The 23,942-nt window shown below is 36.7% G+C and overlaps 1 protein-coding gene across 3 annotated transcripts in view; it reads right to left on the reverse strand.

Moving 5' to 3' along the window:
• The window catches only part of LEPR (leptin receptor), a 91,722-nt gene that overhangs the window by 40,296 nt on the left and 27,484 nt on the right, over positions 1-23,942 (reverse strand). For 2 of the 3 annotated variants that reach the window (XM_024764763.1, XM_024764766.1), the window contains exons 3-6: positions 22,494-22,823; positions 20,123-20,246; positions 4,763-4,971; positions 710-855 (exon numbers count right to left, since the gene is read on the reverse strand). In XM_024764763.1, the coding sequence (XP_024620531.1) occupies positions 710-855; positions 4,763-4,971; positions 20,123-20,246; positions 22,494-22,823 (809 nt within the window). Of the gene's footprint in view, positions 1-709; positions 856-4,762; positions 4,972-20,122; positions 20,247-22,493; positions 22,824-23,269; positions 23,440-23,942 lie in introns of all 3 variants that reach the window. The other variant, XM_024764765.1, reaches the window with a different exon arrangement.

The raw sequence follows: 23,942 nt of genomic DNA on the forward strand, positions 1-23,942 counted from the left end.
TCCTGTTCTACTACACAATGGATCCTGAGTTCTTGGCACCTAGTAGGCACTCAATACTTACTGAAAGAATGAAAAAAGGATTTGACACACTATACATGTTTGTACTGCATGTAAAGAAATATATTGAGCAATAAGACAAAATAAGGATGACATGTAAAATCAGAAACCAGAGAAGGTCTTTACGTGAAAATATTATAGTTATGAATTCAATAATTCTGTATCTGAACTTCTTGTAGCCATTAGTTGTGCGTGTGTGTGTGTGTGTGTGTGTGTGTGGTGTTAATGAGAGGGAGAGGGAGAAGGAGAGTGAGAGGAAGGGTGAGAAGAAGAGAGAGAGAGAGAGAGAGAGAATTAATTTAATATACATAAACTTTTGGAAAAGAAACTTTTCCTCGCAGTAAATTCTGGGAGGAATTTGTCATGCTCCTCAGAATATAACATGGATCTACATGTAAGACATATTGAGTAACATCAAACAATTTTTCTAAAATCATTTTATGGAAGATGCAGAAATGCTGTATATATGCTCATTTCTTATGCTGCTCTTGAATGAAAGCCAGTGGTATGACATTAAATTATGACTGATTCTGCGCCAGAAGCAGTATGCACATTTGGTATGCAGAGGTGTTCTGTATGGGATTGGGAGGGGGGTCTCACCTTTCCTTAATTTCTTCTCAACTTTTCATTTTATTTACTAAAATATACTTACTTTTCTCATATTTTTTGTAGAATTCTCTGAATATTTCACTTGATATTGAAGTTGAAATGGTACCAATGTTGGGTTGGACCAAGAAATCTTTAAATTACCAGTATCTGTGATTTTCATACACAAACCTAATGGTGGATCAGGCTTCACTTAAGAAAAAAAAAAAGAACACTTTTAAGTCATGTCATTTTCATGATAATCATAAAGTGAAGTCAAAATGAGTTTTTAGCATATCCTATTCTTTCAACTAAAATGTCTTTATTCAAAGGCTACTTACAGAACCAAAATATTGGTTCTACTCCTGTACCTTACTATAGCAATCCATGTATCTTCATTTCCTTTTCCCTACATGGTAAAAACTATAAACCAGTAAATGATGTTATTTTGAAAAATGTGAATTCCTGCTGTAAAAAAGCCTGCCTTACTTTATTTAACCTAGCTTTCTAGCTTTTGCTATGCTTATTTGAATCCTCCCCGACAAAACCCACTGTTTTAGCAAATGACAAGTGGAAAAAGTATATTACAGAGCACTATTTGGAAAATGCATATAACTTTTGCATGCAAAAATCAATGCATATATTCATGCAAATTCATGTAAACATGCATGCAAATTCAGTATATTTATTACTTTTAAAATACAACAAATCCAGATATACCCATTCAAATAGCCCAAACCATGCACAGTTTACATGCAGTAAACACAGCATTAGCAGGCCCTGGCTTGTCACCAGAAATGGGGCTGGAGTTTCTTATCCTAATAGGGTATTTAACTCAGTTTATAATTTCTGAGTTCATGTGTATATGTGTTTTTATGTATGCCTATGCATTTGTGTATATTCATACATGGAGATTTGTGTGTGTGTGGCTTTAAACATAGAATATAACCTTTAAATCATTTGTAGAAACAACGCAAACATCTTACGATAAAGGATTGATTGAATAAATAATGATTCATCCCTTTAAGGGAAATCTATACAGCCTTTAAAAATCATATTAGAGAATAATATTGAAAATGTTTAATACTGTTAGTTTTAAAAGTTTATTAAACAACATCTGTACTTGGATTCCTGATTTATTAAAATGTATAAGTTAAAGGATATTTGTAAATACATATTAAATTAGAAATAAATGCCAAAATAGTAGATAATAAATGAATAAAATAATTTTCCTTCTTTGTGCATCTCTATGCTTTCAAGATTTTTGTGATTAACAGGAATTATTCATGAACACAGAAATCACCATTACATTGAAATATTTACTGACTTTTATTTTCAAGAAATAAAATGGCACATTCTTTACACATTCCATATTTTCATGAATTTAGTCATAGTTTTTTTTCTTTCCTTGAGTCAAAATTAATGAAGTTTTTACTTTCTGTGACATATTACAAATTTTAGTTACTTTAAAGCAGGTATATCTAAACCGTAAAGTCCAGAAACAACAGGTGAAATTCACTGAGTTCTCGTGACCAATAAGACAGAAAACAGACACCAAACAGAAGTGAAATTATAAACTATTTTACATTTCCTATTTGCATACATATATGTCTTCATATTAGAAATCTAAAAATAAATCTTTCCCTGGACCCCCTATGTACTCAGTCCCAGACCTCATCTACCTGCTTCTTTCAGAGGAAAATTCCTCCAAAGAGCTGGCATACTCACTTTCTCCACTTTGCATCCCATTTTCCTGAGCAACCTATTCTGATCAGGTCTTTCTTCTCACTAGTCCACTGAAACTACTCTTACCAAGGTCACTACACTTTGCCAAATCCAATGTCAACTGTCTGATTCATTTTACTCCATCTCTCAGCAGTATTCCTACTGCTTGTTCCGTGAGTAGCTGAAATACTTTTTTCACTTGGCTTCCAGGCCACCACACTCCTTTACTCCTCTTTTCTCTCTGATCATCCCTCAGTCTTTCTCTCACTGAACTCTAAATATGTGTTCTCATACAATCCCATAAACATCTGTATGCTACAGACTCCCAAATATATATCTCCCCTGAACTCCAGGCTCATATATCCAACTACATACTCAACATCTCTTCGGTTTCTAATAAGCATCTCAAACATAGTATGTCACACACCTAATCGTCTCTAATATCCCCATCTCAGCATCTGGTACCACTATTCTGGTACCACCCAGGTCCAAGCCTAACTATTATCCTTGATTCCTCTCTGTCCTTCACACTCCATACCCAATCCACTAGAACGTTCAGTCAGCACCATCTCCTAAATAGATCCCAAGCCTGATCATTTCTTTACTTCTCCACTGCAACAACCCTAAGCCAATGGGACAATTCCAACAGCTTCCTATCTGATTCCTCTGCTTCTACTCTTGCAACTATCCTTCCTTCCTTCCTCATCAATTTCCTTCTTCACATGCAGCATAAATTTTAAACATAGGCATGCGTACACACACACACATGCACACACACACCCTTGATCATATCACTCTCCTGGTTCAAATGCCTCCATTGCAATTAGAATAAAATCCAAAAGTTGTAACCCTGGTTTATGGTATGACCTGAACCCAGATGACTCTCTAACCGTATCTCTAAATATTCTCCTACTTCATTCATTCCATGCAAAAGAGTCTTGTATTTGGTTCTTCCAACTTCCAAGCTCATTCCATCCCAGGAATTTTATGAGTGCTATTCTTCCTGCTTGGAGCACCTTTTGTTTTCGCATGGCCATCTCTTTTCTTTCAGCTTAAATGCTATCTTCTAAAAGAGGACATCTATAACTGAAATAATAGCCCCTACACCTGACATTCTCCATCACACAACTTCTCTTATTTCTTTCATAGCACTTTTAAAAATATTATCACATATATCCCAATACGAGGCAAGATTTTTTCCCCAAAATTATCCGAAATAAGACAAAATCATTTTTAAGGTTCTTATAAAGTCTATCGCAGCAACTTCTCTTAACTACTTTACTTTTAAAAACAATTTAATTCAATGCTGGCTCTAAATATTTCTAAAAATCACCAGAGAGAACTGGTTTTAAAAACAGAAAATGATGATACTTTATAGATTTTGTATTTTTCCCTGTGGTATAACGTCATGACTGAATTCCTTGGATATCATTGTAATTACATTGTGGAGATCACAAATATATCCCTAGAGGACAAGTTATTTTAAAGTCTTAATGTTAAATATGATGTCATATGCAGATTCAAAAAGTGCTATTTCCTCAGTAACTTAGACAGAAGTGAAGGTAAAGCGGTGTGCGAAAGTGTGTCAGATACTTGGAAAAGTGGCTCTAGTGATGTCAAAAACAATGATGCAGAGATGCATATAAAGCGTTTGTATACAATCGTTTTAGGAAATGTAAATGTAAAATAGTAGCACCGTAAAATTATGTATCATATGTAATATATAATTTAATATACACATACAAAACTGAGTTAATAGTTTGTTAACATTCGCCTATATTATTCACACTGAATAATTCAATACACTGAATATATGTAATTATACATTCCAGTTGATCAAATAAATTTGGGGAATCTTTGCACTGAAAATATGGGCCTTTGCCTATTATTTGAGTTTTTCTTAAGGTCAGATTTGTACAGCAAATTATTTGTTTATGTTTTTACTGTTTCTCTCTGCCCACTACTCTCTGCCCCTGTTCTGTGAGGTATTCACCATTGTTTCCCCAGCTCCTAGGCCAGTGGCTGACACCCATGAGCCTCTAAGAAATGCTTACTGAAGGCATAAATTCAGGTAAAAACAAGCTTTCAATTATTTTCAGAAATAGTTATCCGAGATGTGAAAAAGTAATAACCAAGCAATAAATATTCATTAGACGGATCCAGGATTTAAAGAAATCAAACTGTTTTCAAAAAGAATTTAAGTTACAATTGCAGAGATATCTATACTGCTGTTAAATCATTCCAGAAGCTGCTTTTAATACTCCCTAGAACTACACTTACCATCTTTAGAGTGTTGGGCAAAGCAAGATAAGCTAGTGAAAAATTTTGTAAGCAATCTTCAACCTGTTTGTATGACTGATGTTGATATCTATTATCTTTTTTATGCACAACTTACCAACATTAATGGGCTGAACTGACATTGGAGGTGAGTGAAAAATTACTCCACCAGATGTGATTTTCAAATACATAAGAAGGGTGTAATTGATTTTGACTGTTGGCACGGGCACATGACATTCACAACATTCATGAACACTGCAGTTGCACTGAACAATCTGAAAACTGCTTTTCTGGGGGAGCAGAGGTGACTCTTCTAATACTTCAAGCCTATATGGAAAAAGAAGAGCTAAATATTAACAGAGATGTGAAAGCACTGGATATATTTAAAATGTAGGACACAATATCCAAATTGAGGGCAGCTATTCTGCACACTCAGCTTAAAGAGCATCTGGGAAAAAAAGATACATTATAACAAGGATACAAAGACAAGGGTTAAAGCAGGTTAGCTATCAGAAATAATATAAACAATGGGCTTCGCTGGTGGCGCAGTGGTTGAGAGTCCGCCTGCCGATGCAGGGGACACGGGTTTGTGCCCCAGTCCGGGAGGATCCCACATCCCGCAGAGCGGCTGGGCCCGTGAGCCATGGCCTCTGGGCCTGCACGTCCGGAGCCTGTGCTCCGCAGTGAGAGAGGCCACAACAGTGAGAGGCCCGCGTACCGCAAAAAAAAATAAACAAGAAGACAGTGAAGTACTGAAAGGAAAGAAAAATTGTGATCCTAAATCCTATATGCAGTAAAAATATCTTTCAAAATAAACATGCAATAAAGGCTTTTTCAGACATGCCAAAATGGAAATAACTCATTATCATCAGACCTGCATTATAAAAAATGCTAAAGGAAGTCCTTCAGGCAAAAAGAAAATGTTAGTAGATAGAAGTCTGGTTCCACATAAAGAAATGAAATTTAACTAAAAGGGTATATATTTATTGACTGATTAAAGCAAAAATAATAACCATGTAGTGTTGGGTTTATAACATAGGTAGAAGTAAAATGTATGACATTAGTACCAAACTTGGGGAAGGGGGAGATCTGTAAGTACACAGTTGTAATGTTCTTCTACTATACACGAAGTGGTGTCATAGCAGCTAGAGGTATAATATCAGTTCAACTATAATAAGTCAAAAGACCTACTATATTCTAAATCCTAAAGCCACCACTAAAGTAATAAAACAAGAAGTTACAGCTAATAAGCTACAATAATCAGCCATTGGAGTATGAGTGTAAAGATAGGAAAATAGATTAATGGAACAGAAGAGAGACCAGCACCTATATGTACAATCAATTTTCTACCAAGGTACAAGCAGTTCTGTGGAGAAAAAGTAATCTTTTCAATAAATTGTGCTGGAACAGTGGGATATCTACATGCTCCCCACCCCAAAAAGCAACTTTAATCCATACCCCCCATCAGATCTAAAAATTAATTCAAAATGATCATCAATCCAAATGTCAAGTCTAAAGCTATGAATCTTTTAGAAGAAAATATGGGAAAAAATTTTTGTGGCCTTGGTTTAGATAAGAATTTCTTAGATGAAACACAAAAGCATGATCCATAAAAGAACAAATTGATATTGTTATAAAGTAGAAACTAACACACCACTGTAAAGCAATTATACTCCAATAAAGATGTTAAAAAAGAAAAAGAACAAATTGATAATTGGACTTCTATCAAGATTGAAAACTTCTGTTCTTCAAAAGACACTGTGAAAGATAAAAACTAACAAAAGACAAGTCATAGACTGAGAGAATACATTTGCCAGTCATCTCTCTAATAAAGGACTTGAATCCAGAAGATATAAAGAACTTTCATAACTCAATAATAATATTTAAAAATCCAATTAAAAATAGGCCAAAATGTCAATAGTCACTTCTCCACAGAATACATAGAATGAAAAGAAACATGTGAAAAGAAGCCCCAAATCACTAGTTATTCAGGAAATGCAAATTAAAACCCCAATGAAATACTACTATCCACATATTAGAATGGTCAAAATTGAAAAGATTCATCATATCACATATTGAAGAGGTATGCAGGAACTGGAACTCTAATACACTGCTGGTAGGAATGTAAAATGATACAACTTTGGAAAACAGTTTTGCAATTTCTTAAGTTGTTAAACATACACCTACTATATAATTTACATATTCTATTCCCAGGCATTCATCCAGGAGAAGTAAAAGCATATATCCTTACAGAGATATGTACACAAACAAGTACAGAGAATTGTAGCAGCTTTCTTTGTAAGAGCCAAAACCTGTAAACAACTCATTTATCAATCAATAGGTGAGTAGACAAACAAACTGTGGTATATTCATATAATGGAATGCTACTCAGCAATGAAAAGGAATGGACTGCCAGTAGATTCACACAGCATTAATGAATCTCAAAATAATCATGCCATGTGAAAGCAAGACAAAAGTTCTGTAGGAATGCATTTATATAAAATTCTAGAAAATGCAAAGAAACCTTTGGTTACAGAAAGGGTCAGATCAGTCATTGCCTGGGGACAGTGGGGGATGGGAGGTGGAGCTGGTGGTAGGGTACCACAGGTAGGAGTAGAGGGTGGGATTACAAAGGGGCAAGAAGAAATTTTGTGATTGACAATAGATTCATTTTCTTTATTATGGTGAAGACTTTATGAGTGGTTTCATATATCAAAACTTATACGTTTACACTAAATATGTACAGTTTATTTTATATTCTTATATGTCAGAAAAGCTGTTTACAGAAAAAAGGAAATCTAGGGAAAAGTTTTTTTTTTTTTTTTTTTTTTGCAGTACGCGGGCCTCTCACTGTTGTGGCCTCTCCCGTTGCGGAGCACAGGCTCCGGACGCGCAGGCTCAGCGGCCATGGCTCACAGGCCCAGCCGCTCCGCGGCATGTGGGATCTTCCCGGACCGGGGCACGAACCCGTGTCCCCTGCATCGGCAGGCGGACTCTCAACCACTGCGCCACCAGGGAAGCCCTAGGGAAAAGTTTTCAAGCAATACTTTGCCTATCACCGTAAACCTACAAATGAATGGGTTAACTTTAAAAAATAACTGTAATTATCTTATAGGGTTACCCAACTCAAGGCATAGAGAATACAGCCTGCAACCAAGACACAGACAGTTGTTATTTCTGATTTTTTCGTGTTTGTTTTTTTAATCTGCCTCATCCCATGGAGAGTCTAAGCCTTGGTATAAATGAGAAGTCTTAATTTAGGGTGGAAGTTCATGGCAGGGGCGGGGGGTATCCATGCCTCATATTCCCTGTCTTGCTTGAGCTACCCCCATTCTGTCCATAAACACCTGCTGCCTCGTATCCAAGCCACTGCACGCTTTTTAAAGAACCTGGGGACAGGGAGAGAGTATTAATATTTAGGCATGATCACTGCCTTCAGAAAAGACCTCAGTCCCTTTGGAGGAAAAAGCTGTAAGAGATAAATATACTAACTAAAAATTCAACGTGGAGAAAGTGTTGCTTTAGAAACTGTGCTAACTAGCCTATACATGAGTACTCAGATATAAACACATGAGAGAAACGGACCCTAACCTTTCCATACACACCCCACGAATTATTAAGTGTTTTGAATTATGATAGATTTTTCAAGTTTCCTGAGCTAGACTTTAGTATTCCTTTAGTCCTAAAAAAAAAACATCAATCAGGAACATTTACAAGACATTTTGATGTGCAAAGCAATATCCTGGGCACTGTGGAAGGGATACTGTTATTGTAAGAAGCTCGCTAAATTAACATTGAGACCTAAATTAGGTTTTTCTGTTTGTTTATGAACCATAACACCATAGACAAGTAAGTTCATCTTTGTGAGCCTTGCTCTCCTTAAACAGTAATACAGAGAAAATGCCTGAACCATCTGTCTTTATTAAGTTTTTGTGACTATAAAAGACAATTACATAAAAGTTTTTTTTTTTTTTTTTTTCAGTACGCGGGCCTCTCACTGTTGTGGCCTCACCCGTTGCGGAGCACAGGCTCCGGACATGCAGGCTCAGCGGCCATGGCCCACGGGCCCAGCCGCTCCGCGGCACGTGGGATCCTCCCAGACCGGGGCATGAACCTGCGTCCCCCGCATCGGCAGGCGGACTCTAAACCACTGCACCACCAGGGAAGCCCCATAAAAGTATTTTTAAAAACTTTAAAGGGCTATACACCCATGAAATTCCATTTTGAATTGGAGGTGGTATGACTTAGCACTTTCAACTTTATCTAAATCTTTAAACAAATCCAATGAAATGTTATTTTTAAAAATATCACACCATGGCTTTTATGTGTTTTTCAAATATTAAAATAAAAGCTTTTATCAGAAGAGTATGGAACAAATTAAATGAATTGTGGTTATTTATGTCAGAAATATGCTTGCAGCTTGTATTATGCTTTGACTGAAGAACTCCCAAATTTTAAGCCACAAATAGAACTGAACAGAAAACAAGACACATATACTCCAGTAATATTTTTTAAAGGATAGGAAATTCTGGTGATATTTTTCTTTTTTAAAACAAAAAGAAAACTTAGAATTACACCGTCTTACTTTACACGGTCTCACCAATGCCATCTTTTTCTAAATACAGTGGACATTTGTAGAATATGGCTGATTACCAATGAAATTAACTCTGTGGTTTCTCTACCACTTCACTGTTGTGTTCTATTTAATCAATCTATTTTCATTTTCTTTACAATTTAAATATATGCAAATATATATTCATAATAATGACTATATACAATGATTATATATTATATAGTATGTACACATACAACATATATTGTAGTATTTCATAATTTGTGTTTTTTTAAAAAAAAACAAACTCCATTCAGTAATTTCCCAAATCACTCCAACAGATAACCCCATCATGAAAGTCTAAGAATGAACCTAAACCTAGTTTTCAAATGCTCTAAACAGGGGTGAAAAACCTGCAGCCCAAATAACACCCGTTTTTAGAAGGACTTCTTACATTAACCAATGGTTTAAAACAATACAAAGAAAAGAGGAAGAATATTCCATGATTCATGTAAATTATATGAAATTCAAATTTCAGTGTCCATAAACACAGTCGTGCTCATTCATTTACATATCAATTGTGACTACAAGGTTGTGATAGAGACAGTATGGTGGGCAAAGTCTAAAATATTTACTCTCTAGACTTTTAAGAAAAAAATTTTTAATCCCAGCTATAGGCCAAAAACATTTTGTACTCCCTACAGGTGGGTATTTGATGGGCAAAAGACACAAAAATAAGGAAACCACATTAAATATATCATCAAATTTCATTACATAACATATTTGCAATGTACACAAAACACCTTGAGGATCACTAATTCAATTTTTCAAACCACCTTATTAGTTCCCTTATGAGAGAACTAATAACACCTACTTTACAAGTAAAAAACTGAGCTCAAAGAGAACGTAGACCTGGAATTCATCTTAAGTCTCATACTTCCATGTTCAGTGCTTGTTTCATCACACCCAAGCTGTCTTATCATTACAAGCTGTCTTATCATTACAAGATAAGTTTCACTTTTACCATCGTCATTTTATTTAGGGGATTGATAAAGACTTTAATGGCCACAACTAAAGAAAAATTATAATCTGAATTATGTTAATATTTCGATAAATCAGAATATTAGAGAATTACAGAATTATTTCAAATTATTTTTTCCTTGAGGAAAACATCAGATATTTCTCATATTTATGACAGCAGAAGTTTTTCCAAGTTTGTGTGAAACCTGTAATACACCAGCCTTGTTACTTGCCAAAGTCAGCATAAGAACTTCTATTACCTTCCAAAAGATTTTTTAAAGTTTTAAGTATTTATGAACATCAGGGGCTTCCCTGGTGGTGCAGTGGGTGAGAGTCCACCTGCCGATGCAGGGGACACGGGTTCATGCCCCGGTCTGGTAAGATCCCACATGCCGTGGAGCGGCTGGGCCCGTGAGCCATGGCCGCTGAGCCTGCATGTCCGGAGCCTGTGCTCCGCAATGGGAGAGGCCACAACAGTGAGAGGCCCGCGTACCGAAAAAAAAAAAAAGTTTTAAGTATTTATGAACATAAAATGATACTTTAAAATTTTGATAATGCTACTTTTAAACCATCAAAATTTTAAAGTAGTATAAGTTAAAATAGTGATCAAATTTTTAAAATAAGAAAGAGATACACTGGCTTAAAATAACCAAAACTTAAGAATTTCTGAAATTCTTGAAAAATGTTTACGCAGCAAAATATTTTATGCGTTGCCAACACACACAAATTCAGTGTCACTATTTAATTTCTCTATATGTGAGTAAACTTTACTTGCAAGTGAAAATAGTGAAAAAATTGGTCAAATAAATTTTAAATTTGGCTTCTTTGCAAATTTCACAATTTTGGCAATATTTCTACTCAAAAATTAGATATATAATTAGTACTGAAATTTCATCTTTTAGCCACAAATGGTTTATAGAAAGCACATTCTATCATCTGACCTTTGATCAAATTACTTGTTCCCCTCAAATTTTTCTATGAATATATTAATGTTTCTCTAAGCAAAGATCTATACTAAATTATTATAGGAATAACACCAAATGAGTGTTCTTGATTGTGACATAAACTGAGAGCAAAACATAGTGGGCCAACCAATAAACATGAATTGGAAAATTTAGCATTAGCTTTGTGTAGAATTTAATCAAGTCACATTTTAAATCTCAGACTGGTAACCTATACAAATGTTACTCCCCAAAATCTAGTTTACCAATCCCAAGTAATTTCAAAGAACAGGTTAGTGTCCCAGACTAGTCTCATCATAATAGATTCCTGGACCCTCCATGGAGAATTCAGTAGGTCTGGAGCCAAGGAATCTGTTTTTAATAAGTGTCATAGACCAGCGGTTCTCAAAGTATGGTCCCCAAGCCAGTAACATCAGCATCGTCTGGAAATTGATAGAAATGCAAATCCAGTCCAGACCTCATGAATTAGGCCCAGGTGAGAAGTTGACTTAGATGTATTTCATCAAGGAGACAAATTTAAGAAGCATTCTGTAAAACACAAAGTACTCATCAGATGTACAATATCACCAAACGAATGGAAAATCAACAAGGATGAGAGGGAGGAAGAACAAAGAAAGAAAATAAAAAAGGAATGCAAACGAAAACAAATAGACCTAAATGTGCATCAAGTTAACAATCCAACCACCTGAGGCAGAAGGGGAGGGGATATCCTAATTAACTTCAGAACACAGGATTTTAGCAAAGGCAAAATAAGTCTAAACAAACATTGCACTCTACTTACCCTATTTGTTTTCTATGGTGGTATGGCTTAGCTATTCCAAAACTACTTTGTGTGTATTCTAGGACTGAGCAACTAGGTAATATATTGTTGGAAAAGGAAGCAAGATTTCTCACTGCTAGAAAAAGGAGTTACAAAAAAAAAAGAAAGAAAAGAAAGGCTAGGATAGATCCTGTGGTTTTGAACTAGAACAAGAGACATTAGTATTGCTAGAACAAAATCCAACATTCTTTGGGTTTTAATATGCTTTTAATATGTGTATATACAGAGAGATATAAAAATATAGACTTGTGAGTATTATATATACACATCATGTGTGTACTGTGTGTATGTATACATATAACTATGTAGCTGAGTGGGCCTAGAAACAATACCACCCAAGTAACAGTGAGCATCTAGCCCCCCGATACCACTTTGTAAACATCATTCTCCAATAGAAAGGAATCAGGGCTCCTTGGAAAAATGGCTGATACCAGTGTCAGAGCAGGAAAAGTATAAAATCAACCTGAAACATCTTGTAGTGCTAGAAAGTAAGGAGTCCTATTTAAAAAAAAAAAAAAAAAGATCTAACACATCAAAAGGACACAGAGGCCAGTTTACATAAGCACCCACTGCCAAATATGGGACAGTGTGAGCAATAAAATAAATAATGATAGTAACTAAATATAGCTCACAAAATAAAATAATAATCCATGAGTCCATCTTGATAGGAAGGAAGAAAGGAAGGAAGGAAGGGAGGGAGCGAGGGAGGAGGAAAAAAGGAGGGGGAAGGAAAGAAAAAAGGTTAAGAGAGAAAGAATGGAAAGTGTACTTCTCACAGAGCCTAGCACTGTGGCCTGCACACACTGTTTCTTAATTAAATAACACTATGCCTAAAATGTCCCAATTAACATTGAGCACCTTTGTTTACACATAATGCATCTTTCTTCTCTAAAAATTTCAGTTGTTCTTTTTTATATTGTCAATTTCTCTCCTCATTATGTTCATGTTTTCCTTTATACCCTTGAGCACGTGGAGCATGCTAAAACTAACTGCTAATTCTATTATCTCTGCCGTTTCTGGGTCTGCTTCTATTGTCTACTTTTTCTTTTGGGGTTATATTTTCCTCTTCCTTCATATATGTACCATTTTTTACTGGATTCCAGACATTGTGAATATTACAATTGAGTGTTGGATTATGTTGTTTTGCCTTAAAGAATGTTGAATTTTGTTCTGGCAATCAGCTAAGTTACTTGAGTGACTTAAGTGTGAACCTTTTAAGCTTCTTTTAAGCTTTTTTGGGGGGAGTATAGAATAGCCTTGACTCTAGGGCTAATCTGGCCCCACTTTTAAAGTGTGGCTATTATGGGGTTTCTACTGAATGTCAGTGATATTCAACAAGGTCTCTCCAAGTCTCCCTGTTGGAAACTTTCATTATTCCTGGCCCTGTGTGACCTCTGGGAGTTGCTTAGATTACAGCTCCTGGTAGTTGTTCTCTTCCTAGAAGTTTTCTTGCCCAAGATCATAGACAGATGGGTATTCAGCCAAAGAATCAAGGGGACCCCAGTGCTAACTCCTGTGTACCTCCCTGCTTCAGGTACCCTGCCCTATGAATCAAGCCCCCTTTTACCCTCTGAACTCTTCTCTCTGTCTCCTCAATTCAGCAATATTGCTGGGCTCTGCTTGAGTTCCCCAGCCTTGTGCCATGTCCTGGAAATTGCCTCCAGCCCGGAAAACCTGAGTAAAATAGAACTTACTTTGTTTCCTCCTCTCAGGAATCACGTTCTGTTCTGCCTTTGTCCAATATCTGAAAATAGATGTTTTCTACTTTTATCGACTTTTCTAGTTGTTTATGACAGAAGAGTAATCCTAGAACTTATTATTCCCTCATGGCCAGAAGTCACTTTTGCTGACTTTTTATATTAACTTCTGAAGATATGTATTCACATAGTTCAAAACTTGGTTTTCTTTAAAGGGAGTAGTGAAATGGGGTGATGACTTGATGGAAATGTGTGATCAAGGAAATCTATGTTTTAAGTGGGAGTTACTGCAGCATGTGTATCGGCTGAGAGGAAAACTTGATGATGCAGGAGAGAGAGGGGATAATTGCCAGAACAAAGTCCTTGAGTGACAACAGGAGATGGGACTCAAAACACAGAAGAAAGGGTTCATTTTATATTGGAACCCAGAGAATTCATCAGCAACTAAAGAAAACAAGGAAACTGCATAGGCACTGACATGAGCAGGCTGGTAGATTTTGGTGAGAAAAGCAAAAACTTGAACCCGCCCCCTCCACCTCCTGCTTTCCCAGTGAAAATCAAAAACAAGGTCATCAGCGGGTCTCTCTGGCTCTCTCTAAGGGAAGCCAGCTGCCATGTTGTAAGGTGCTCTATGGAGAATACACAGGACAAAGAACTGAAGAAGGCCTCCAGTCACAGCCTGGAAGGAACTAAGGCTTTCTGTCTAGCGGCCCATGAGGAATTTGGAAGCCTAGGGAGTGAGATTGGAAACAGATCCTCCTGAAGTTGAACCTTGAAATAACTGCACTCCTACCTGACATCTGCATTGCAACCTTGTGAAAGACCTTAAGGCAGATGTCCCAGCTAAGCTGCACCTAGATTCCTGACCCACAGAAACTGTGAAATGATGAATAACTGTTGTTTTAAGCCACTAAATTTTTGGTAATTTATCACATGGCATAGATAGCCAAGGAAGATATTGGTACCTGGAAGTGGGATGCTGCCATAACAAATACCTAAAAATGTGGGTGTGGCTTTGGAGCTAGGTGATGGACACAGGCTGGAAGTATTTGAAGAGGCATGATGGAGAAAACCTAAAACACCTTGAACAGACTGTTAGTAGAAATCTACAGTTTGAGGACACTGCCAGCGAGGACACAAAAAGAAGTGAGGGACATGATATTGGAAACTGGAGGAAAGGGAATCTTTCTTACATAGTGGTCGAAAGCTAAGTAACACATCGGCAGTTCTGTGGACAGTGTAGAATGCGCCTACTGATCTGGTGATCTATTTCAGGAGATCTCCAAACAAGTGCTGAAAATGCCTCTTGGTTCCTTACTGTTTCAAGAGGAGAGATATTCATTGACAAAAGGGCTGTTAAACAAAGGAACTAGGACTTGAAAGTTGTAAAATTCCCAGCCTCTCCAGATGGCTAAGGATGTTTGAAATGGCTTCTAAGCAAAGAGAAGAGCTTATTTCTAAGAGACCTGCGGGCTTTTATCTAATGGAGTGAACCCCAGTAAGATTCCCAGGAGGCTGTGTGATCTTGTGAGAGAATTACAGTAGCAGAAACACTGCTAGCTTAGACTGAAGGAGTACAAAATGAAACAAAGCCACTGGATTCCCAAAATTGTGCCAACCGGAAGCATGCTGAGAAAACTACTCAGCTGCAGAGATGTGTAACTTTTCAAAAAAAAATGGAAGGCGAATCAGAGGGCAGAACCAAGGGCCCAGAGAGCAGAGCCAAGGGGCATGGAGATTTACTCCTGAGGCTGAGGTGACAGAGGGACTAGGCCTGACATGACGGGTAGGGGGAGAGATGGTCAAAGAGTGGGATCCTTGAAACTGAGATTATAGAAAGAGCAAGCTTATCTGCTAATGACAAGATCCATGAGAATGCGTAAGCTAGGTTGGATGAAAAAGAGAAGAGTAAAAGTAAAGCTTTCAAGAAATTGAAGATCATCCAGATTGATGCTGAAATCACCAAGAATGCTGACAAGAGTGACAGTGAAGAGACAAAGTAAACTAGGTATTAGCAGTTACAAAAGTCCAAACTCCCTGGACAACCCTTGCTTATTCATCCACCTTGATTTCTCATCATTCCCCAGCTTCCCAACCACAGAACTTTTCAAGTCCTCAAATGTCTATATGTGACTGTGTTCCTTTGCAAATGCTCTTCACTCTCTCTGACTCATTCTTCTCTGCCCCCTTATAATCTAGGCAGATACTTCTAGCATATGTTTCTCAAAGTCCCCATATTTATTACATCACAGCATTTTCAAACTTTATTATGTTCTTTGTCTTTACTATCAGCTCCAAGAAGGCAAGGGTTGAGTCTGAGCTGTTTAACACTGTTCCCTACACTAAGCTCAGTGTCTGATGTACACATAGGCACCTCACAAAGGAAGAAGAGGATTTCCTTCCTAGGTCTAAGAGAAAATTCAAAAATAACACATTTGTACGGTATCTCTCCTTCAGTTTCTCGGACAAACATTAATATCTGACCTTAAACAATGCTTTCCCTTAAGGGACATATTTATAGGGCTTTAAGTCCCTTATAAACATTAGGTTTTAGTTCCTTTTAAATACATACTTATTTACACATGGAAGCATTTGAAAGACTTCTCTCATGAATTCTCTAATGTCTTGGGGAGGTGATTTTGATGAAAACTTTTCTATAGTAACCATCCTTATGGATTTCCTCTTCCACAGAGGTTTCATTTGTTATATGGGCCAGCTCTTCCTCCTGATCTGAAGAGTCTTATTTAAATTTTTGGAGATATATTGCCCAAAGATGCACACAAAAATAGAATTCAAGGTGGAAATAGTATGTGACAATCGGTAAAACTAACCAAATCATACAATGGAGAGAACAATTAAAGTGGCAAGAAAAAAAGAAAAGAAAAGAAAATGCTTCTCAAATTGCATGCAATTAGGTTTTCCTGTATTAATATTTTTTAGAAACCTGAGTTCAAATAAAAGCAGGTCAAAAGAATCTGCTAAATTCATCATATGAGCAAGTTGAAAAATCTATTTAGTTTATCATAATTTTCTCATTTTTCTGGGTCTTACCATTTAGATGAACAAACCAATGACTACTTAGCTGACTGAAGTTCAAATTCGCAGCTGTAGCTAACTTACTATGCAATTTGGTGATGTTCTGACATATTCATATATAATATCTTTTTCAGAAAATGCAGACCTCAGACATAACTATGGCCCATACATTATAAAAATTATAAAATATAAATCCTTACACATAGTCACAGAGCTTTAAAACTGAGCACATTACCCTAGCCCACTGATAATATTTGAAATTCTCTTGAATAGGCACCTAGTGAGATTTTAATCATCACCCAAAGTATTCAGGTCATCACAAAAATGTACTACATTGCAAAGGAATTCTTTTCTCTGAGCTAAAATCTGTCTTGGTTAATAAAGCAGGAAACTTTCTGCCCAGACGTCAAATATATCCTCATCCACCACAGTGCTTCCTTTCTTCTCTCAATACGTTTTAAGACCAACCCTTCATCTGTGCTCTTTTTCTGGAACTTGCCTATTGAACCATTCACTCTCTGTCATGTATCTTCAATGGGTCCCCTTCTACCACATCTTCAATTTTTCTCTCCCTGCTGGGTCATTTTCTATAGACTAGAAACAAGCTCATTCTTTCCCATCCTTTACATGTTCACCTTTGGCTGTGCATTTGCCCATTACTCCTCTACCTTCTCACTTTACTACTGCAGCAGGCTTCTTGGGCCTCTAGAGATTTATAGCCCAGTCATTCTGTTGTGGACATTTATCCACCTGGCTGCCCAGGATCTGCCTGGGATATCTACTCTTCTGTTAGGCTGAAACACTAGCAGCTACGGCACATTCTCACCAATCAGATACTCCCATTCAAGACACTGGCCCTAATGAGAATTGCACTCATTAAAGCAGCAGGGGCTAGCAGGGGCTTCTAGATTCATCTAGTGACCAGCATTAGAGGTGGAAATCATCACAGAGACACTCAATGACCAGATGTGACAGCAGGGGCACCCTATCTGGGCTACTCCTGTGGGGTGACTTTAAGAATTAGTCCAGGGAATTTCCTGGAGGTCCAATGGTTAGGACTCAGCACTTTCACTGCTGGAGGCCCGGGTTCAATCCCTTGGTGGGGAACTAAGATTCCACAAGCCTTGCAGCGAGGTCAAAAAAAAAATTAGTCCAGCAGTCTAACATAAGTTATAAATATTAACTACAGTCTGATAATCAGTACATAATGGGGATGGTAGCAGCTATGCAAATTTTCTTCTAAAATTTGTCTTATTTACCTTTACACCAGAAATTTTCAAATTTTAGTTCCATCAGATTCATCTAAAGGGCTTGATAAAATACAGATTGATGGGCCTCACCCCCAAAATTTCTGATTCTAGTTCTGGGACAGAGTTATCAAATTTAAATTTCTAAAATATTTCCAGGTGATGTTGATATGCTTCTCAATGCTACCTGCCCACATATTTTTGTTATTAGCTCTTATTCATTCCTGAAGTTTCAACTTAGCTATCTCCTTCTTTGGGAAACCTTCACTCCTCTTGCCACCAGTGCTCTAGACATCCCCACATAAGGCTCTCACACCAGTCTTGTGCTCCCACACCTTCATGTGCCTACCAAGTGCACATCAGTAACCACTAAAACTGAAGCCCTATTTTGATACATATTTGTACATATCTGTCCCAACCACTAGCCTGTGAGTGGCTCAAGAGCAGAGATCATAACTATTCTTTTTTTAAAAAAATATAAGACGGGCTTCCTTGGTGGGGCAGCAGTTGAGAGTCTGCCTGCCAATGCAGGGGACACGGGTTCGTGCCCCGGTCCAGGAAGATCCCACATGCCACAGAGCGGCTGGGCCCGTGGGCCATGGCCGCTGAGCCTGTGCGTCCGGAGCCTGTTGCTCTGCAATGGGAGAGGCCACAACAGTGAGAGGCCCGCGTACCGAAAAATAAATAAATAAAAATAATAAAAAATATATATATAAGACAAAATATATTTTTAAAACTAAAGATACAAAACAAAGAAGAATGTTGTATAAAGGTTAATGGGAAAATACATCAAGAAGATGTAACAACTAAGAACATAGATCCACCCAACAATATAGTCTAAAAATACATAGAACAACATACGGCAAAACAGTGAGAATAAATACATAAATCAACCATTGCAGTTATTTTTAAAAGTTGATGTAAAATACACATCTAGTGGGGCTTCCCTGGTGGCGCAGTGGTTGAGAATCTGCCTGCCAATGCAGGGGACACGGGTTCGAGCCCTGGTCTGGGAGGATCCCACATACTGCGGAGCAACTGGGCCTGTGAGCCACAATTACTGAGCCTGCGCGTCTGGAGCCTATGCTCCGCAACAAGAGAGGCAGTGACAGTGAGAGGTCCGCGCACCGCGATGAAGAGTGGCCCCCGCTTGCCATAACTAGAGAAAGCCCTCGCACAGAAACGAAGACCCAACACGGCCAAAAATAAATAAATAAATTGATTTAAAAAATACACATTTAGTAAAGTCTATGAATACATCTTTTTCTTGACATCTTTGTTTCTTTAAAAATTTTTTTACTGTGGTAAAATATACATAACATAACATTTACCATTTTAAGTGTACAGTTCATGATATTAAGTACATTCACATTGTTGGGTAACAATCCCTACCATTCAACTTCAGAACTTTTTTCATCTCCCCAAACTGAAACTCTGAACCCATTTAAACAAGAACTCTTCATTACCCCTCCCCTAGTCCCTGGTAGCCATCATTCTACTTTCTGTCTCTATTCATCTTTATATGGACAGTTTCTAGCACACTGCCCCTTAATTATATGACCTCAATAACTGCAGAACTGAGGGAGGTGAGTGACATTCTTCTTAAGCATCAAATAAAAGAACAAATGAGAATGAATTTTAAAGAGTTAAAATTCAAATAGAAATGGTATGTATTATCACTGGAATTATTATTATTGAATGACATATTAGCTGTTAGAATCATAAGTGTATGGCTGTTTGAAACCACCATCATGGCTCTCTACCTAGCACAAATAAATAAAAAGCACTTACATTTTAAGATAATAAAAAGATCAAATATGAGAGAAAAATCCACCAGAAAAATAAATATAAACTATTTCCCCTTCTCCACTCAAATATCTAACACTACTGAATTGAGTTCACGCTTCTTTGAGAATATACGCCCATCCATATCTGCAATGCTTTGCTACCTGAACCAACATGAGGAGAAAAGAGGAAACCTAATGGAGAAGATGGCTGTATAAAAAGTACAGAAATGTACATTGATATAAAAGGAAATGCAGAGATAGAAGAGCTTTCATAATCTACTTCTGCATATGGAAACTCTTGCATTTCAAAAAAACTTGTGTCATGGAAATGTCCAAATTTATTTATTTGGTACTTACAGAAGATATAAAAGATGGACCTTAAGGTCATAATTCTTGAAAGGACTCTTAAATAATGACTCCATATAACAGATGAATAATTTCAAGTCCTCTTTCATCCAGCACTGTATGTTCCAGTTTGCACCTGAATTAAAAATAAACTAAATTAAACCCGAGAAAAACATTCTGAACAACTCAGTGAAAGAGAAGAGCTAAATTAAATTTACCAGTGTTCTGATATAACTTTCACTGCCCATTTTGAAAGAAAAAGAACAGGCTCTAACTGATCGTATGTGTTTGCCCATTTAGTCCCTTTGGCCTTCAGTTTCCTTTTTCACAAAGTAAGATAATTAAATTCAATTATTGTTTCTCAAACATTTTTAAAATCCTGAACCACTTAAGTAGGACAGAAGACCCCAAAATTCACCTAGCTCAGTTCATCCTCACTTTCCAAGAGATGAGAGAACATGAAATATCAAGGTACAAGCAAATTTGGGGCAGTATTTAAGTGTCTGCTTTAGCAATAAAGCATGGTGATTCACATTGGAACTAAGATGCACATCTTAAATTTTTTTTTTTTTTTTTTTCGATACCCGGGCCTCTCACTGTTGTGGCCTCTTCCGTTGTGGAGCACAGGCTCCAGACGCGCAGGCTCAGCAGCCACGGCTCACGGGCCCAGCCGCTCCACGGCATGTGGGATCTTCCCAGACCGGGGCACGAACCCGTGTCCGCTGCATCGGCAGGCGGACTCTCAACCACTGCACTACCAGGGAAGCCCTTAAATTCTTGTTATTGTAATATTATAGACCCCACGTACAATTTATATGAGTATATTTCACTGTACACTGAAAAACTCACCTGACAATGATAAACTATTAGTGATTTGTAATTTAGAGAGCAAGAATAGCAATAGTTGAAAATCATGACTAACTTAAGACAACACTAATACTTATCTTTAAGCACCACTAACATATTTCCCCATTTGAAGGATTTCTAGCTAGTAGGGACTTTGCATAGGTTGAGCCCTATGAAGTAAACAGCCCATATGGCAGAATATAAATGGAAATCCTGAATAACCACCACTTAACCTAGTAATTTTAGTTACAAAAACTTAAACTCATTTAAAAATAATGAATTATTAGCCTTTATATATATATACGTAAAATTAAAATCTGCATCAAAATCATTTCACTTGATAATCGAAAAAAGTCCTAACATTTTTGGATCATTTTATAGCTCATCACAGGGACCCTAACATTTTAAGTTCATTCTTAATATATTTAATAATCATTGGAATGGCTAAGTTAAGTTCCCTTACAAATTAAAGAACTGTGTCATTTAAAATTAACTTAAATGCTTATAGAGTCAGTTGGAGACACTGGGAGTTATCTAACTTGATTTAAAACTCTGATTTTAGGGGCTTCCCTGGTGGCGCAGTGGTTGAGAGCCCGCCTACCGATGCAGGGGACACGGGTTCGTGCCCCGGTCCGGGAGGATCCCACATGCCGCCGAGTGGCTAGGCCCGTGAGCCATGGCCGCTGGGCCTGCGTGTCTGGAGCCTAGATTTCAACAAATTGAGTGTTTCTTCCATCTAATCAGTGCTGCTTTGGCCCTCCAAGGGACATCTGGCAAAGTCTAGAGATATGTTTTGATTGTCACAACTGGGGAGTGAGTGTTAACAGACATTAAGTGGGCAGAAGGCGGGGATGCTTCGAACATCCCACAATGCACAGAACAGTCCCCCATAACCAAGAATTATCTGGCCCACAGTGTCAATAATTTTGAGGTTGAGAAATTCTGACTAACCCTACATAGGAGTGTTATATTATGTACGTCTTTATTTTCATACTGTAGGTCTCTACAATGTTAAGTCAATTGTCTCTGCTCTATTTAGCTTTTCCAGAGGCTTGGAGATAATTTTGTTGTTTAGATTTCCACATGCAGAATTATTAACAACATGAGTTACATTTAGTATGCATTATACTTAAACAACAAAAAAAACCTTGATTTGGTTTTTTTGATCTCTCCTTGGTTACGGAGAGATTCCTTGCTTGCTTTAACTAACTCAACAGTATTATCTGCCATTTGATATTTTATCTACTTAACAAAAATTAGTTGTGCTTTTTCTATTTTAAAGCCAATTTAGAAGACTACAAGAAATGTATGCTAAGGTTAAAAAGTTCCCTCATTACATTTTTATTTTATTTTTAGGGGATAGAAAATAACTGGGGACTTATTAGTTTGGTCCTAATTTTATTACTAATATAAAATAATAATGTGTGCTCAGAATCACATCCATAAGACATCTATTTCACACAGGTTTCAGAGAATAGAACCATTTTGTTCAATACAGTTAAGTAAGAGGTAATGTTTGGAACATTAAAATACTTACCTATTTGTTGAAAAACTAAAGAATTTACTGTTGAAACAAATGCCTTCCCTTCAATGTTGTCTGCATGTACAGAGCAGTTTTTATCTTCCTCGCTCCAAAAGCAACAGTGGAAAGTTGTTCTGGATGATAAGTTAGATAAGTAGGTACCACTGGAATTAAGTTTAGTTTCAACAAGTGCCTCATAATGTCCACTCAAATTTGAAGTGTTCTTTGAGATTCCAGCAGGCAAGAGGAAGTCATATGTTGTATTTCGTGGCATGCAAGACAACTTAAATTTCCAGGGAGTAATTGGATATGCCAAGTTAAATGCAGTTATCACATAAATAAATTCTGTTAGGACATTTAAAAGACACACAGAAAAGCAATTAATCATTTTGACTAGACATAAATAGGAAGTATCTAAGATCAAGCCATGTAGTGCTCAATACTAATTACTTAACTTTCTAAGTGCTCAATCAGTGCCTAATGCATAGCTCTGTGCTTCCACAGTGTTACACTTAAGAGGGTGCATTTATTTATAGAGGTAACTTCACTCCTTAGCACCCCTTTTTTGGAAATTCACAATTCATTTTCCTCATTAATCTAACATCTCATAATTATATTTTAATGATAGGAAATTATAGCTAAATATTCCAATTTCCTTTTCTAAAAAATAAATTATTCTAATGAACTTCCAGCATAAATGGTAAGTATCTGGATGTGCAATTATATAAGCAAATATTAACGTGCTGTTTTAATATTTCTTAATGAGAATAACACCAAAATGTTAACACTACTTTCACTGAGTGCTTTTAGAAAGGGTTTGTCTTCAACATCAGGACAGCTGGATGATTTCCTGAATCTGCCCATGGTTCTCCAGATATATGACATCATATAAGACATGTCCTTAATGCATTCTCCAATAATTGATGCACAATGACAGACTTCTTACAGGAAACGTCCACTGCTGATTAAAGACAATTTATCACTTTTTAGACATATAAAATTAAGAACAATTTTATAATCCTGTACCCCCCGCAAAAATCCTCAGAAGTGATACTTGTATTTTAATGAGTAGTTGTCTGATAATAAAATAATGAATTCTCCATAATTCTTTCTTTTATAAGTTACCCTAACGATCCAACAGCTGTGTTTCCTCATATACAAAGTAATGAAGAATGAAAATTCTAAGAATTTTTCATGAATTTGTATAGAATGAGACTTTTGAAGGATTATGGTAAACGTAAAAATGTAAGAAAATAGAAATTTTTTTAAAAATTCACAAAAGTATTGTTCTAAATTACAAAAGTAATACATGTAAAAATATTCAAATACACAAGTAATGACTGTTAACAATTTGGTTTCTAGAACTTTCTATTAATGTTAATTAATATAAACATGTATCAGATGCAAAATTTAAGGCAAAAATGATTAACACGACTAGTATTATTTTTCCCACACTGATAACAA

Source organism: Neophocaena asiaeorientalis, unplaced genomic scaffold (assembly GCF_003031525.2).
Source record: "Neophocaena asiaeorientalis asiaeorientalis breed wild unplaced genomic scaffold, Neophocaena_asiaeorientalis_V1.1 scaffold135, whole genome shotgun sequence".
NCBI lineage: Eukaryota > Metazoa > Chordata > Mammalia > Artiodactyla > Phocoenidae > Neophocaena > Neophocaena asiaeorientalis.